General features: G+C 51.0%; 1 protein-coding gene across 1 annotated transcript in view; it reads left to right on the top strand.

Annotated features, from left to right (window-relative positions):
- Positions 1-16,526, top strand: part of LOC139751828 (uncharacterized) — a 1,080,599-nt gene that overhangs the window by 589,185 nt on the left and 474,888 nt on the right. Inside the window, 2 exon segments of the mRNA XM_071667449.1 lie at positions 665-779; positions 15,898-16,149. Of these exon segments, the coding sequence (XP_071523550.1) occupies positions 665-779; positions 15,898-16,149 (367 nt within the window).

The following is a 16,526-nucleotide window of genomic DNA, read 5'->3' on the forward strand; positions in this document are numbered from 1 at the left end:
AGCGAGCTTACAGAATTAAGTGTTGGGGGGGGGGGGACATTGTACCTGGAAAACAATACGCTTCTTTTTTGAGTGGGTGTTATGGTCTTCTACACAGCATTAACCCCACCAGCTGGGTGTGACCTGTGGTGATGGCGCTGTGTGGGATAGCAGCTCATTGGTAATACTTATTATTATTATTATTATTATTATTATTATTAGTAGTAGTAGTAGTAGTAGTAGTAGTAATAATATTGTTATTATTATCATTATTATTATTGGTATTAGTATTAGTATTATTGTATTATTGTTGTTATTATTATTATTATTATTATTATTATTATTATTAATATTATTATTATTATTATTATTATCATAGACTAACCGACTATCAGTTATATCTGCAGTGAATTGGTTGGTCTTTATGAGGTCTATGTGTATCTGTTTATGTCATTACGTATCTGTATTGTGGGAAGGGAAGGAGGTTTTAGACCCGTGGGGCCCCATCCACTGGACATTTTCTGCAGTCATATTCCTTTTCAAACTTGTGTGTGTGTGTGTGTGTGTGTGTGTGTGTGTGTGTGTGTGTGGTAAAGCAGCCTTGTTAAATAGATGTTCATCTTGAGACGTGTGGATAGCCATCATTGTGCCACTAACGTTCCGTTTTCCCTTCTCGTCTCCACAGAGTGGGAAGTCCGGGGGCGGCTACTACATGACCCACTCCTACCCCCCAGGGGCACCGCAGCCAAACTCGGGCATGGCGCCCGTGCCAAGGGGCCCCAGGCCAACGTATTCGTCAGGTAAGTCCTCCACCACCGGACACCCTGCTCGCTCGCTCTCCCTATGAACTCTGTCCCCCCCAGTGTAAGGGAGGGCTGGGGGACTCTTAAACTGTGGTCTGTCCTGGTGGTGGTGGTGGGGTTGTGTCCTAGTGGTGGTGGGGATGTGTCCTAGTGGTGGTGGGGTTGTGTCCTAGTGGTGGTGGGGTTGTGTCCTAGTGGTGGTCGTGTGTCCTAGTTGTGGTGGGGATGTGTCCTAGTGGTGGTCGTGTGTCCTAGTTGTGGCGGGGATGTGTCCTAGTGGTGGTGGGGATGTGTCCTAGTGGTGGTGGGGGATGTGTCCTAGTGGTGGTCGTGTGTCCTAGTTGTGGTGGGGATGTGTCCTAGTGGTGGTCGTGTGTCCTAGTTGTGGTGGGGATGTGTCCTAGTGGTGGTCGTGTGTCCTAGTTGTGGTGGGGTTGTGTCCTAGTGGTGGTCGTGTGTCCTAGGTGTGGTGGGGTCTTAGTTTAGGTGGGGGTGTGTCCTAGTGGTGGTGGGGTTGTGTCCTAGTGGTGGTATGTCCTAGTTGAGGTGGGGTGTCCTAGTGGTGGTGGTCTGTCCTGGTGATGGAGGTGTGTCCTAGTTGTGGTGGGGTGTCCTAGTTGAGATAGGGTGTCCTGATGGTGATGGTGTGTTCTAGTTTGTGTTAGTGGTGTGTCCTGGTAAATTGGCTTGTCCTGGTGGTGATGTGTCCTGGTTGGTGGTTGTGCTGACCTCCCTTAATTGTTGTGGTGTGTCCTGGTTTTGTTGGTGTGCCCTAGTGGTAATGGTTGTGCCATAGTTGTAGTTTTGTGTCCTGGTGGTGGTGGTGTGACCTGGTGTCGGTGATGTGACCAAGGTTGTGGCTGTGGTGTGTCCTGGTTGTACTGATGTGTCCTGGTGTTGGGGGTGGTGTATTCTGATGGTGGTCGTGGTGTGTCCTGGTGGTGGTGTTGGTGTGCCCTGGTGACGCTCAAGCTTCTGGGAGTTGTTCGGGAAGGTCCTGGGGTGGTGAGGTTTTCTGTTGATATGGTCATGTGTCCTGGATGCTTGACCTGGTGATTTGTCCCGGTTGCTTGACTTGGCGATGTGTCCTGGATGCCTGTCCAGTTGATATGTCCTGAGCACGTGACCTGGATACATGGCACGGGTGATGTGACCTGGACACGTGACGTGATGAGCTCTGGACACGACCTGGTCATGTGTTCTGGACTGGTGATGTGTCCTGGATACGCGACCTAGTGATGTGTCCTGGATTCTTGACCTAGCGATGTGTCCTGGATATGTGACCTAGCAGTGTGTCCTGGATACTCGACCTAGCTATGTGTCCTGGATACGTGATCTAGCGATGTGTCCTGGATACGTGATCTAGCGATGTGTCCTGGATACTCGACCTAGCGATGTGTCCTGGATATGTGACCTAGCAATGTGTCCTGGATACTCGACCTAGCGATGTGTCTTGGATACGTGACCTAACGATGTATCCTGGATACGTGACCTAGCGATCTGTCCTGGATACTTGACCTAGCGATGTGTCCTGGATACGTGATCTAGCGATGTGTCCTGGATACATGACCTAGCGATGTGTTCTGGATACGTGATCTAGCGATGTGTCCTGGATACGTGACCTAGCGATGTGTCCTGGATACGTGACCTAGCGATGTGTCCTGGATACGTGACCTAGCGATGTGTCCTGGATACGTGATCTAGCGATGTGTCCTGGATACGTGACCTAGCGATGTGTCCTGGATACGTGACCTAGCGATGTGTCCTGGATACGTGACCCAGCGATGTGTCTTGGATACATGCCCTAGCGATGTGTCCTGGATACGTGACCTAGCGATGTATCCTGGATACGTGACCTAGCGATGTATCCTGGATACGTGACCTAGCGATGTCTTGGATACGTGACCTAGCGATGTGTCCTGGATACGTGACCTAGCGATGTGTCGTGGGTGGCGCGTGGTAGCTTGAGACCCAGTGTATGGGATCAGCCCTGCGTGTAGGTAGGGCTAGTGCTGCCACCGCTAGTTGAGGCTAGTGTTGCCACCGCTAGTTGAGGCTAGTGTTGCCACCGCTAGTTGAGGCTAGTGCTCCCACCGCTTGTTGAGGCTAGTGTTACCACTACTAGTTGAGGCTAGTGTTGCCACCGCTAGTTGAAGCTAGTGTTAGCACTGCTAGTTGAGGCTAGTTTTGCCACCACTAGTTGAGGCTAGTTCCGCCACCGCTAGTTAGTGCTAGTGTTACCACCGCTAGTTAGTGCTAGTGTTGCTACCGTTAGTTGAGGCTGGTGTTGTCACTGCTAGTTGAGACTAGTGTTGCCACCGCTAGTTAGTGCTAGTGTTGCCACCGTTAGTTGAGACTAGTGTTGCCACTGCTAGTTAGTTAGTGTTCCCACCGCTAGTTGAGTCTAATATTGCCACTCCTTGTTGAAGCTAGTGTTACAACTGCTAGTTCAGACTAGAGTTGCATCTGTTAGTTGAGGCAGGTGTTGCCACCGCTGGTTGAGTCTAATGTTGCCACGTGTAGCTAGTGTCGTCACTGCTGGTTAAGGCTACTTTAACCACTGCTCGTTAAGGCCGGTGTTACCACCGCTAGTTAATACTGGTATTACCACCGCTAGTTAAGGCTAGTGTGACCACCGCTAGTCAAGGCTAGTGTTACCACCGCTAGTTAACTCTAGTTTAAGCACTGCTACTTAAGGTTAGTGTTTCCACCGCTAGTTAAGGTTAGAGTTACCACCGCTAGTTAAGGCTAGTTTAACCACTGCTAGTTAAGGCTACTGTTACCACTGCTAGTTAAGGCTAGTGCTACCACCGCTAGTTAAGACTAGTGTTACCATCGCTAGTTAAGGCTAGTGTTACCACCGCTAGTTAAGGCTAGTTTAAACACTGCTAGTTAAGGCTAGTGTTACCACCGCTAGTTAAGGCTAGTGTTACCACCGCTAGTTAAGGCTAGTTTAAGCACTGCTAGTTAAGGCTAGTTTAAGCACTGCTAGTTAAGGCTAGTGTGACCACCGCTAGTCAAGGCTAGTGTGACCACCACTAGTTAAGGCTAGTTTAACCACTGCTAGTTAAGGCAGTGTTACCAGTGCTAGTTAAGGCTAGTTTAACCACTACTAGTTAAGGCTAGTTTAAGTACTGCTAGTTAAGGTTAGTGTTACCACCGCTAGTTAAGACTAGAGTTACCATCGCTAGTTATGGCTAGTGTTACCACCGCTAGTTAAGGCTAGTTTAAGCACTGCTAGTTAAGGCTAGTGTTACCACTGCTAGTTAAGGCTAGTGTTACCACTGCTAGTTAAGGCTAGTTTAAGCACTGCTAGTTAAGGCTAGTGTTACCACCGCTAGTTAAGACTAGTGTTACCATCGCTAGTTATGGCTAGTGTTACCACCGCTAGTTAAGGCTAGTTTAAGCCCTGCTAGTTAAGGCTAGTGTTACCACCGCTAGTTAAGGCTAGTTTAAGCACTGCTAGTTAAGGCTAGTTTAAGCACTGCTAGTTAAGGCTAGTGTAAGCACTGCTAGTTAAGGCTAGTGTTACCACCGCTAGTTAAGACGAGTGTTACCACCGCTAGTTAAGGCTAGTGTTACCACTGCTAGTTAAGATTAGTGTTGCTATAGATGTATTCATACCCCGTTCCCAGGCATGTGACATCCTGACCCGTTCTGGCATATTTTTTTTTTTTTTGATGTAGAGAACAGAAAACGGAAAGAAGGAAAAGAAAAGAAAAAAACGCCAAGCTTTACGTTGAAATCTTTGGTTAGAATGGAGGTATTGTCGTGTGAGTGTGGAAGGAAGCTATGGTGTATATATATATATATATATATATATATATATATATATATATATATATATATATATATATATATATATATTACCCCTACAGTGAGACATCTTGAACCCGCCAGTAGACTGGGGGGTGATAGATGGTGATAGATGGCAGCAACAGGGCAGAGTCGGAAGATCGCGTCGTAGGATTAGCACAGCAGATATATATATATTTTTGAGAGGACTGGGCCAGCCACTAACATGGATAGATGTTGTTCAGTCTCCCTTTTAGGTTCTCTGCAGCTTTGCCGAAGCTCCTCCACACCCCATCGTATATATGTATATATATATATATATATATATATATATATATATATATATATATATATATATATACTACCAGAAGTAACAGCTTCGTCATTTTCGATCATATATGTGTGGCTGAAAGGTAGTGGCGGACATTTTACGAAGGCCCTTCATACAGAGTTCGAGTAAGAATAGGAGAGGAATGTTTACATTGGTTGTGTAAGCGGGTCTGACGACACTGGCCACAGGTCGTGTCGTCCCGTGGCCACGACCAGACCCTGAGCCCTGCTCTCCGTCCTCAGTAGCAGGATACATAGTTAACCTCACGGGGTATGATATGTCGGGTGTCTGTGAAGTATATATGTGTGTGTGTGTGTGTGTATGTCTTGTTAACTCTCCTTGTAAGACTCAATTTTTTTTTTTTGACTGGGAATCTTTTGGTGATTATTAATCTCATTAATGAGCCTTAACTAAAGTCTTAATTTTTGTTTCACGAATCTGCCACTAGAACCGTGTCATCTGCATACTGCAAGATCCCAACCCTCTTACTTCCCAGCAGACCCACTATGTCACGCAAGACCTATTGTGTGTACTTGGGTTTGTAATGATGTCTTTTTCATTGATCTCGGGAAGGCTTGGTGGGGTAGAACTTGGGGAGCACCTAAGGAAGACATGAGGACGAAATGGAGAATATCTAGGAAGGACTGTGAGTAGATATGGGGAAGATCTGATTAGCAGCTGGCGAAGATTTAGGAAGGACCTGGAGAAGAATTAAAGGAGACCTGGGGAAGATTTGTGTGTGACTTTGTCGATGTTTTTGTTTTGTGACTCTTTCCCGACCGAACCGTCACACCTAAAGTCCTCATATTTTGAGCGTAGGTCCTCCAGAATGTGGGCGAGATTTCAAGTTACGCACGTTGGCGATGAGGTCCATGTAGAGGCCACGGAAAGCCGCCATTTCATCTTGGGCTAGTGTACAATTCAGCACCTCTGTCAGCCCTATCGTACACTTATCTCCAAAATCCATGAACGCCATGTAAGAATTCCTCTCTTCAAATACGTCGCACAGGACACCTCCCTCTCTGCCACAAACTCTCCCCCCATACACACCTTGCAAGACCCTTCGAACAGCCTTTTATCTCAGCAGTTCAGACATTCATTGTCTTTTCTTTCCCTCTCCTTCCTTGCGCTCTGCCGGTCCTCAGGCCACACTCGCGTGCAACAGCCAGACAACTAACTTGTCAGCCCCACGATTACCCCTGATATTGAGAAACTCAGATGCAACTAGTGCCATCCACAGCCAAACGCTCTACTACATTTCATTTTGTACAAAGCCTTCACAACATCCTCTCTTTTTTTTTTTTACAGTCTTATAAACTTGACATTCTCATTTCGCATACCCCATCTTCCCAAGCTCATCACATCGATCTCCCCGTCGTACATCACATTCAGCAGTCCTTCACAATATTGATCCAGATCTTTTCATGTATTCTTTACCTGTTTGCGCATCTGCCACACCCAATTTTATCCTTGTTCTGCACCCACTGTTTACCTCCTTCCAGACTCGTTTCATATTTCTGAAATACATTGATACTCTCTCACCCAAGCCCTTTATTTCCCATCCTTCAGCTCTTGTACATTTCTCTTGTACATTTCTCTTGTACTTATGACAGAATCACTCATACTCCTTGCATACAGAGATGGACCACATCTTCGTGCTGTTGAGGGTATTATTTTTTTTGTTTGGGGGGGGGGGGGGGGCATGGGGGTAACCACTGTTGCGAATGAAAATGGTGAACAGTTTGTCGAGTTGTGTGAATGGGAAAAGGGCGTACCCAAGTATACATGAGTGTGTAGGGTAAGTTGGTAAGCGTGCATTATTGGATTTCGTGTCGATCGATAGGCGTGCAAAAGAGAGACTCTTGGATGTGAATGTGCTGAGGGGGTTAGCTGGAGGGATGGCTAATCAGTACTTGGTGGAGGCGAGGGTGAAACTTTGTAGAGGAAAAGTGGACATGATATGGGTCGTGAAATATATGAGCTTCGAAAACAGACTTGTGTGAAGAGATGCCAAGAGAGATTGAGTGTAGAATGGCAAAAGTTGAGACTAAATGAAGCAAAGGGAATGTCAGACAGGTGAGAGAGGATAGTGAGTGGTAGGATGAGGAAGTAAAGTTGTTACTCAAAGAGGAGAGATATGTATGTGCGTTACTTGCAGGGAAGGAGTGCGGGTGATTGGGAGATGTACAAGAGACAGCGGCAGGAAGAGGGTAGAAGGGGTGCTGAAAAATAAAAGGCATATGATTTAGGATGATTGAGTATCAGCAAACTTCAGGGAGAATAAGAAAATTTTCGGAAGGAAGTAATAACATGTGGATAAAATTGAGGATGACGAGTTAAGAAAGTAGATGGGAGAGTGGTAACACATGAGGTAAAGAGAAGATAGAATGAGTAGTCTGAAGGACTGTTGAATGTGTTCATGATAGGATGGGAGATGTGAGATATTTTGGACTTGGAGGTGTGCGAAATAAGAGTCATGACAAGTGATTTCTTAAAAAGAGACGAGGTTGTGAAAGCCTTGTGTTAGATGAAATGTGGCAAAGCGGATGGAGTTGATGGAATTGCAGTCGATTGTTTTTAAGCAAGGGGGTGATTTTATTGGTCACTTAACGATTTTCGTTGTCGAGTCTGTTTTGAAATGTGTCTTGGGTGTTGCTTTCAGCTGCCGTGATTGGTAAATCATGCCTTATGTTAACAGTTCACTTGGAGGAAAAAAAGAACGTTGCCTCACTCGAAGTTGAAAATGTTTTATGACTGGTTGATTTACTGATGCCACTTCGTATAGTGCCTTAATGAATAGGGAAAATATTGGTCATGTAGAGTGAGCGACGCACTCTGGGCCCTTGAACCTGTATTTAGGGGGTAGGAGGTTTTAACCTGCTGGTGTCTTCAGAGCCTGTGAACCCGACGCGGATCCCCAGGTGTCGCGAGAATGATGATAGATCCTGCCTTATATCCTGGCTCGATCCTGCTGGATGGATCTGATGGAATATTTGAACACCAGAATAACTTCACGGCGATGTCGGCAAACTGTGGACTGCCTTCCATTACCTGAGAGAAAGTTGTGTGACGCAGAGTACCTCCTCCTCCTCCTCCTCTTCTTCTTCTTCTTCTTCTTCTTCTTCTTCTTCTTCTTCCTCCTCCTCCTGCTCCTCCTCCTCCCCTTCCTCCTCCTCCTCCTCTTCTTCTTCTTCTTCTTCTTCTTCTTCTTCTTCTTCTTCTTCTTCTTCTTCTTCTTCTTCTTCTCCTCCTCCTCCTCCTCCTCCTCCTCCTCCTCCTCCTCTTCTTCTTCTTCTTCTTCTTCTTCTTCTTCTTCTTCTTCTTCTTCTTCTTCTTCTTCTTCTCTCCTCCTCCTCCTTCCAACCCTCATTCTTCTGGTTCTTTTCATCCTAACACTTCTCCACACTGCCCTCTCTTCTATTTTGCCTCCTCCGCCTCCTCGTTTTCTCTCTATTCCTTTCATACCTCCTCCATCACCTTCGTACCTCCTCCAGCTCACCTTCGTACCCAGGTCTTTGCTTTCTCCGAAGCTGTGAAATATTTTTGTCTCAGGTCAGCGGTTTTTCAGCCCAATGAGCCGTTCCTCACTGGACGTCACATGCTTCTTGGCGTAACCTCACCTCACCTCATGTGCCCTGGCCTGATCTACTCTGACCTCATCTCACCTTAAATGCCCTGGCCTGACTTGATCTGACCTCACCTCACGTGCCCTGGCCTGACCTGATCTGACCTCACCTCACCTTACATGCCCTGGCCTGGCGTGATCTGACCTCACCTCACCTCACGTGCCCTGGCCTGACTTGATCTGACCTCACCTCACGTGCCCTGGCCTGACCTGATCTGACCTCACCTCACCTTACATGCCCTGGCCTGGCGTGATCTGACCTCACCTCACCTCACGTGCCCTGGCCTGACCTGATTTGACCTCACCTCACCTCACGTGCCCTGGCCTGGCGTGATCTGACCTCACCTCACCTCACCTCACGTGCCCTGGCCTGACCTGATCTGACCTCACCTCACCTTACATGCCCTGGCCTGGCGTGATCTGACCTCACCTCACCTCACGTGCCCTGGCCTGACCTGATCTGACCTCACCTCACCTCACCTCACATGCCCTGGCCTGACCTGATCTGACGTCACCTCACCTTACATGCCCTGGCCTGGCGTGATCTGACCTCACCTCACCTCACGTGCCCTGGCCTGACCTGATCTGACCTCACCTCACCTCACATGCCCTGGCCTGACCTGATCTGACCTCACTTCACCTCACATGCCCTGGCCTGACCTGATCTGACCTCACCTCACGTGCTCTGGCCTGACCTGATCCGACCTCACCTCACATGCTCTGGCCTGACCTGAACTGACCTCATGTAGTCTGCTCCTCTTTGAGTAACAATATCTAAGTAACCCTGACCTCTGACCTCATCTTAACCATGGACTTTGGGATGATGGGAAGTGAGTGCCGGGAGAGAGAGAGAGAGAGAGAGAGAGAGAGAGAGAGAGAGAGAGAGAGAGAGAGAGAGAGAGAGAATGTAATTCCAGCACTACTCCAAGGACGTAAAAGACATTGGTCAGATGCTTGTGGTTCTTGGCGTCACGGGACGCCACGTAGGCTCCCTCGTGGTGTCACGGGACGCCACGTAGGCTTCCTCATGGTGTCACGGGACGCCACGTAGGCTCCCTCGTGGTGTCACGGGACGCCACGTAGGCTCCCTCGTGGTGTCACGGGACGCCACGTAGGCTCCCTCATGGTGTCACGGGACGCCACGTAGGCTCCCTCATGGTGTCACGGGACGCCACTTAGGCTTCCTCATGGTGTCACGGGACGCCACGTAGGCTCCCTCATGGTGTCACGGGACGCCACTTAGGCTTCCTCCTGGTGTCACGGGACGCCACGTAGGCTCCCTCATGGTGTCACGGGACGCCACGTAGGCTCCCTCATGGTGTCACGGGACGCCACTTAGGCTTCCTCATGGTGTCACGGGACGCCACGTAGGCTTCCTCCTGGTGTCACGGGACGCCACGTAGGCTTCCTCCTGGTGTCACGGGACGCCACGTAGGCTTCCTCCTGGTGTCACGGGACGCCACGTAGGCTTCCTCCTGGTGTCACGGGACGCCACGTAGGCTTCCTCATGGTGTCACGGGACGCCACGTAGGCTTCCTCCTGGTGTCACGGGACGCCACGTAGGCTCCCTCATGGTGTCACGGGACGCCACTTAGGCTTCCTCATGGTGTCACGGGACGCCACGTAGGCTCCCTCATGGTGTCACGGGACGCCACTTAGGCTTCCTCCTGGTGTCACGGGACGCCACGTAGGCTTCCTCCTGGTGTCACGGGACGCCACCTAGGCTTCCTCATGGTGTCACGGGACGCCACCTAGGCTTCCTCATGAGGTGTTCCCAGGGAAAATGTAGACCCGCTCCACTAAATCCTCCTCTCCCCATTTTCCTTCCTCCCTTCCCCACTTCAATCCTACCCATTTCTTCTCCCCTTCCCTGCTTCTCCCCTCTATCCATGTCTCCCCTTCCCTTACTCCTTTTCCCTTGCCCCTTCGTCTCTTTCCCTTTCCCCCCTTTTCCTTTTTTCCCTTCCCTTTTTCCCCTTTCTCCCAATTTCCCCTCCTCCCCATCCTGTGATCCTCCCATCTCCCCTCTTCTTTCCCCTCTCCCCCACTTCACTACTTTTCCCCCTTTACCCAACTTGTCTCCCCTCTACCCTAGCCCACTCCCCTCCCCAATTTTCCCCTCTACCCCAGTCCCTACCCCTCCCCACTTCTCCCCTCTCCTCACTTCCTCTTCCTCCCTTTCCGCCTCTCTCCCTCACTTCTCCCCACTTCTCCACCAATAACTCCACCTCCTCTTCCAACCCTCTCTACTTCACCCCGTAGCACTATTCTCCCCTTCCATCTCCCCACTTTTCGTCCCCTCGTCCCTCCCCTCCACTCTTTCCCGCTTCGCCCCCCCCCCTCCCCCACTTCCCCAATAACGTCCCCCTCTGGTCACGGGCGAAGATATCAAGCCATTGGACGTTTTTTTTTCAGTTTATTACAAATATTAGAACTGTTGTCCAGCAAGGCCGGGGTTGGTCTACACACCCCACCACACCCCTCCTCACCCCAGCTGGTGCCCCTGACGCACCACTTGAGTGTCAGACATTCCAGCTTAACCTAATCCCCTTCAGTCCGTGGTGGACGCAAGGCCAAGCGGTCAACATGTTCGACACTTACGACACCCTGAACAAGGCTGTTGTACGTCGTAACTGTGTGATGTTCATTGTGTAACCTTGTGGTGTTACTCGCTTCGTACATCTTCTCACTTCTCCTCTACCATCTTTCTCTCCCCTGCTTCTCCTCCTCTCTCCTCCCCCCACTTCTCCACTCTCCCCCGCACTTTTTCCCATCCTCGCTTCTCCCTTTCCCTCGCCCGCACTTCACTGCCCCAACATCCATATCCTCCCCTTTCTATTCCCCCTCTGCCCCACCTTTTCCCCTTCTTCATTTCCCTTTCCCCCTTATTGCCTCTGCCCCAACTCCTCTCCCTTTTCCCTTACATCGTCTCCCATCTCTCTTACTTCTCTCTCTTCCACATTTGTCACCCTCGTCCTCCGCTTATCCCCCACAGCTTATTCCCCTTTCTCTCCCATTCCCTCTGTCTCTCTCTCTCTCACTCCCTGTACTTCCCCACGTCTGATTCTCTCTCTCTCTCTCTCTCTCTCTCTCTCTCTCTCTCTCTCTCTCTCTCTCTCTCTCTCTCTCTCTCTCCGGCCTCCCCACATCTTCCCTCCTCCCACCAAGGGCTTGGCGGCCTCAACACAGAGGGCGCAGGACGCTGGCTGGGACGTTGCAGTAGAAGACATCCTCAGTTGCTGCCCAGCCAGCAACGCGACTCAGGGTGGACCTTGCTTACTAGAGATCCTAGCGAAGTCTAGGACGCTCCCTAGGAAGCCAGGAGAACCGCCGTAGCAAGGCTGTGGTAGTACGACTCCTCCCCTGGCATGGTGTAGGAGTTCTTGCCCTCAGGATGTGTTAAGGTACTCGTAGTAGTGCGGAGGGCATCTGGAGGTTCGATGGGATTGACTAATTAGGTTGTGTTTAAAGGCGACTGGAGATTCGAGGCTGGGTAGGATTTTAGGGAAAGGAAAAATGAAAAAGCGATGCAGTTATCTGCCAGGTACAAGGATGGTTCATATCGACTCAGGACAGGAGGTCATCTATCAGAAAGGTCAGGTTGGACTGCACCAGACGGGACAGACGTAATAGTCCCGGCGGATCTGAGAATGACAAGACATGTTCACTGTGTGGTTCTGACCTCAGAGGCTTATCACACCGTACGCCTTGCCTGTCGGGATGAGATAAGGTTTTTTTGATACACCATTGCTAGACGTGGTGACCTTGAACGTGTTAAACTAACGTCACATAGAATGTCAGAAAAGTGTTTATGTCCCAGCAATAACAGAAGCCTTGTTTTAAATGCTACAGTCGATCTGTAATCTATGACCAGCAGAGTTGGCAATGACTGGATGTATAAGTGATGTTGTTGTGGTCGCTCAAATTCTTGTGTTCTAGCAAGTGGTCCTGGAAGTCCCAGAGAGGCTTTGCCTACGAACTTGAGGCCATTACTCTATCATACGTTGGTGGAGTCGTGTCACAGGTTATGGGTGGAGACCTCTACCATGGGCTTAAGTCCGCCAAGGACCGCAGGTGGTGGCGGGGCTTCCCCGTTGCCCTTGGCGTGAACTACGACATCTCTCTCTGGCGTGAACTACGAACTCTCATCGCCGTCCAACAACACACTGCTGTAGGAGGAGAGTGAAGTGGGTTCTTCCCCACGTAGGTACTGCATGGAGCACTCGTCTCTGGTGCGTGAGGCTTCCATCGCTCTCTTGTTTGTACCCCAAACACACGTATGTTTTGTCGTGTGAGCGTCCGGAGGTGCTGGTCCAGGAACTGTGTTACACCTGCTGGTCGATTGGTAGTCTGCCAGGCTGCGTGTCGCCTCGTTAGTCTGGAGAAACATACAGACTCCTTGTGCACGTTCAGGACGGGGTGTTGTATACTTTCGAAAAGCCTGCGACAGAGGACCACATAAAAAGACTGGTGAGTAGAATAAGAATTCATGGATTAGGAAATCGAATCTGCCGATGGAGAGGGGGAAGCGGACTGGCTCACTGTGAAGGAACAACCCGTTGTATTAAACGGGGAAGCGTCCGATTTTGCTTCACGTGACAAGTGGCTTACCCCGGGGCTCATTCGAACGTTGGACCCACATTTTTCATCATCTGTGTCAACGATTTGGAGACAGGAATGGCCTTTGGAATTTCTCATAAGAATTGCCGATGGCACAGACTCAGGAATTATATATAGCCCAGTCGGTTATGACTGTCTAGATAGTCAAAGCGACATAGATTGATGGAATGGTCATAGACTGGGCAAGCGGACCTTCAGTGTAGATAGAATGATCGGTGATTCATTTTTGCCATTTCAGATATCATTGTTCATGAACATACAGTGCTTGGTAAAACCCTTAGAAGTAAAAGAAGAAAAGGACTTTGCAGTAATTACCAGCAGTAACCTGAAATGATAATGATGATAGAAGAAAGAATAAATAAAAGCAGTGCCTCTGTCTTCATATAATGAACCCAACATGAAGCAAGGTTTCATGTAGAGAATTGTACATTGTAACACGAAGGATACGCAGCTCGCTCCATGTAATGGCCCGGGTAGACTTCAACGGGAATATGCTGTTCAATTCTGGTCACCAGATGTGATCACGAAGGGAAAACTAGTATGAATTCAGAGAAGATGAGAGATCCAGTGACCAGATATAACCGTTTGAAATTGAAAGGAAGGAGTTGACATTGTGGGCAAAAGTGTTCCCAGTTGTAGAGTTGCGGAACATTGGAATAAACCGCCTCCAGCTGTGATATGTGCCAAGACGATCAAAACCTTTTGAGCAAGGTTAGGCAGATACCTGGCTGATATCCGTTATCAGTAAGTAGTCCCGTTTTAAGGAAGACATTTGGAAGTTACTCCATAGAATGATAGGTTTCTTTTTTTTTTTTTTCTGTTCCAGATTTCAGCTCCGAGAAATCCCTTCCCTTAATAGTAGAAAGCTCATCCCATTCTCACTTTCCTATAAAATTCCCGTGGTAGCATACGTTCTTTGCTTGATGTCTCTTCTCATTAATTCCCCCCCCCCACCCCAATGTCTTGTTGAGCCGGAGGGACTGGTGGATGGGAGGGGTGTCCTCTGCCCACTTCTCTTCCCCTCGTCCATTGGTCTGTCCCCATCATTGGCTTTTATAATCACACGCTTTTCGACCACCACCTTGAGAAACGATGGGTCATTCTGCTTCTTGAGATCCAGTTGTATCTCGACGCGTATTGCAATTATTCTTCTTATTTCTTTATCTCATTATTTTCATCTTTATTCCGTTTATTAACTTATTTATTGTGGAGGTCGTTGCCGGAAAGCTGAAGGCGTGTTCAACCCACTTGAGAATTCTAGTTAGGATTTGGCCTGAGTGATGTCGTTTATATAACAAAAAAGGTTTAGCCTTGAACTTAACCTGACTCGTATACCCAAGGGGACAAAATAATGCCCACCGGCCATCAAACTTTTTTTTTCCCCCCGTACGTTATTTTCCAGCCATTTTATGTCAGTTCCTGTACCTGTGTTTCACACTCTCTTCTTTTTATTTGAACGGAAATTTCGGATAGAGGGTCTAGTTGGTAACTCTCTCTCTCTCTCTCTCTCTCTCTCTCTCTCTCTCTCTCTCTCTCTCTCTCTCTCTCTCTCTCTCTCTGCGGTGAGCTGTACGCGCACCATCTGGTCGTCGGGTTCTCGTTGTTTAGGTGCTCCTTTAAGGCGTAGGGTCGACGCGAATAATGGCGCCTTTGTTGAGGCTGGCCCTAAATCGCGTTTGTCCACTTTGAGGACGCCCGGTGTATGGTAAACCTGAATCGGCGACGCGCCAAGGCTTTTGGGGTAGAATTGCCGAGGGGCTCGGTGTGTGTGTGTGTGTGTGTGTGTGTGTGTGTGTTGCATGACGGAGGGGGTGTCACGTGCCTGGTGGTTGGGCCTGGGGTTGTGGCCCCTGTCCTCACCAGCCGCTGTCGGCCATAAATATGAGGGGCCAGGGTAGTGGGTGGCGTGCATGCCGCCCCCCTCACAGCCCCGGGTGGTGGGTGGCGTGCATGCCGCGCCCCCTCACAGCCCCGGGTGGTGGGTGGCGTGCATGCCACGCCCCTCACAGCCCCCGGGTGGTGGGTGGCGAGCATGCCACGCCCCTCACAGCCCCCGGGTGGTGGGTGGCGAGCATGCCGCGCCCCCTCACAGCCCCGGGTGGTGGGTGGCGTGCATGCCGCGCCCCCTCACAGCCCCGGGTGGTGGGTGGCGTGCATGCCACGCCCCCTCACAGCCCCCGGGTGGTGGTTGGCGTGCATGCCACGCCCCCTCACAGCCCCGGGTGGTGGGTGGCGTGCATGCCACGCCCCCTCACAGCCCCGGGTGGTGGGTGGCGTGCATGCCGCGCCCCCTCACAGCCCCCGGGTGGTGGGTGGCGTGCATGCCGCCCCCCTCACAGCCCCGGGTGGTGGGTGGCGAGCATGCCGCGCCCCCTCACAGCCCCGGGTGGTGGGTGGCGAGCATGCCGCGCCCCCTCACAGCCCCGGATGGTGGGTGGCGAGCATGCCGCGCCCCCTCACAGCCCCGGGTGGTGGGTGGCGAGCATGCCGCGCCCCCTCACAGCCCCGGGTGGTGGGTGGCGAGCATGCCGCGCCCGCTCACAGCCCCGGGTGGCGGGTGGCGAGCATGCCGCGCCCCCTCACAGCCCCGGGTGGTGGGTGGCGAGCATGCCGCGCCCCCTCACAGCCCCGGGTGGCGGGTGGGGCGGGACATGGGGTTCAAGCCACACTCATGTTACACCTTTTATGTCTTTGTGTGTCCTTGTCCTGGACAACCACAACAACCACCACAACCACAACCACAGACAACAACATGGTGACAGATCTTGTGGTGTCTGCAGCGGGGGGCGTGGCTCCCCCGAAGCCCCAGCGGTACGCGGGAGCGCCAGGCGGCGCGCCCCTGGGGATGATGGGCGTGAAGGGCGGCATGAGGCCGTCTGCGCCGCCGCCGCCGCCCGCGGTGCCACCCGACGGGCCCCGGCCTACCCACATGGCCCGCTCCTACTCGTCGTATTCGTCCTCGCCTGAGAGACTGGAGCTGCTGTACTCCTCCCAGGGTCAGTACCAGCTGCAGCAGCTGCAGCAGCTGTAGTGGCGCTGCCCACCAGTGCCAGCTGCACTCTCCCTCCCTCCCTCGCCTCCCTCCCTCCCTCCCTCCCTCCCTCCCTCCCTCCCTCACCCGCCTTCCTCCCTTCCTCCCTCACCCGCCGCCTCCTTCACCTAGCCGTACTCCCTCCAGCATGACCTCCACCAGTATCCTTCCCCACTATCACCACTATCACCATCACCCTCCTCCATCACCACCACCACCACCACCACCATCATCTTCCTCCTCCAACGATGCCCTCACCCTCATCCATCACCACCTCCTTACTCCAACGCCCTCACGATCCTCACCACCATCACTAACCACCACCATCACCGCCCCTCCTCC

Source organism: Panulirus ornatus, chromosome 12, assembly GCF_036320965.1.
Source record: "Panulirus ornatus isolate Po-2019 chromosome 12, ASM3632096v1, whole genome shotgun sequence".
Lineage (NCBI taxonomy): Eukaryota > Metazoa > Arthropoda > Malacostraca > Decapoda > Palinuridae > Panulirus > Panulirus ornatus.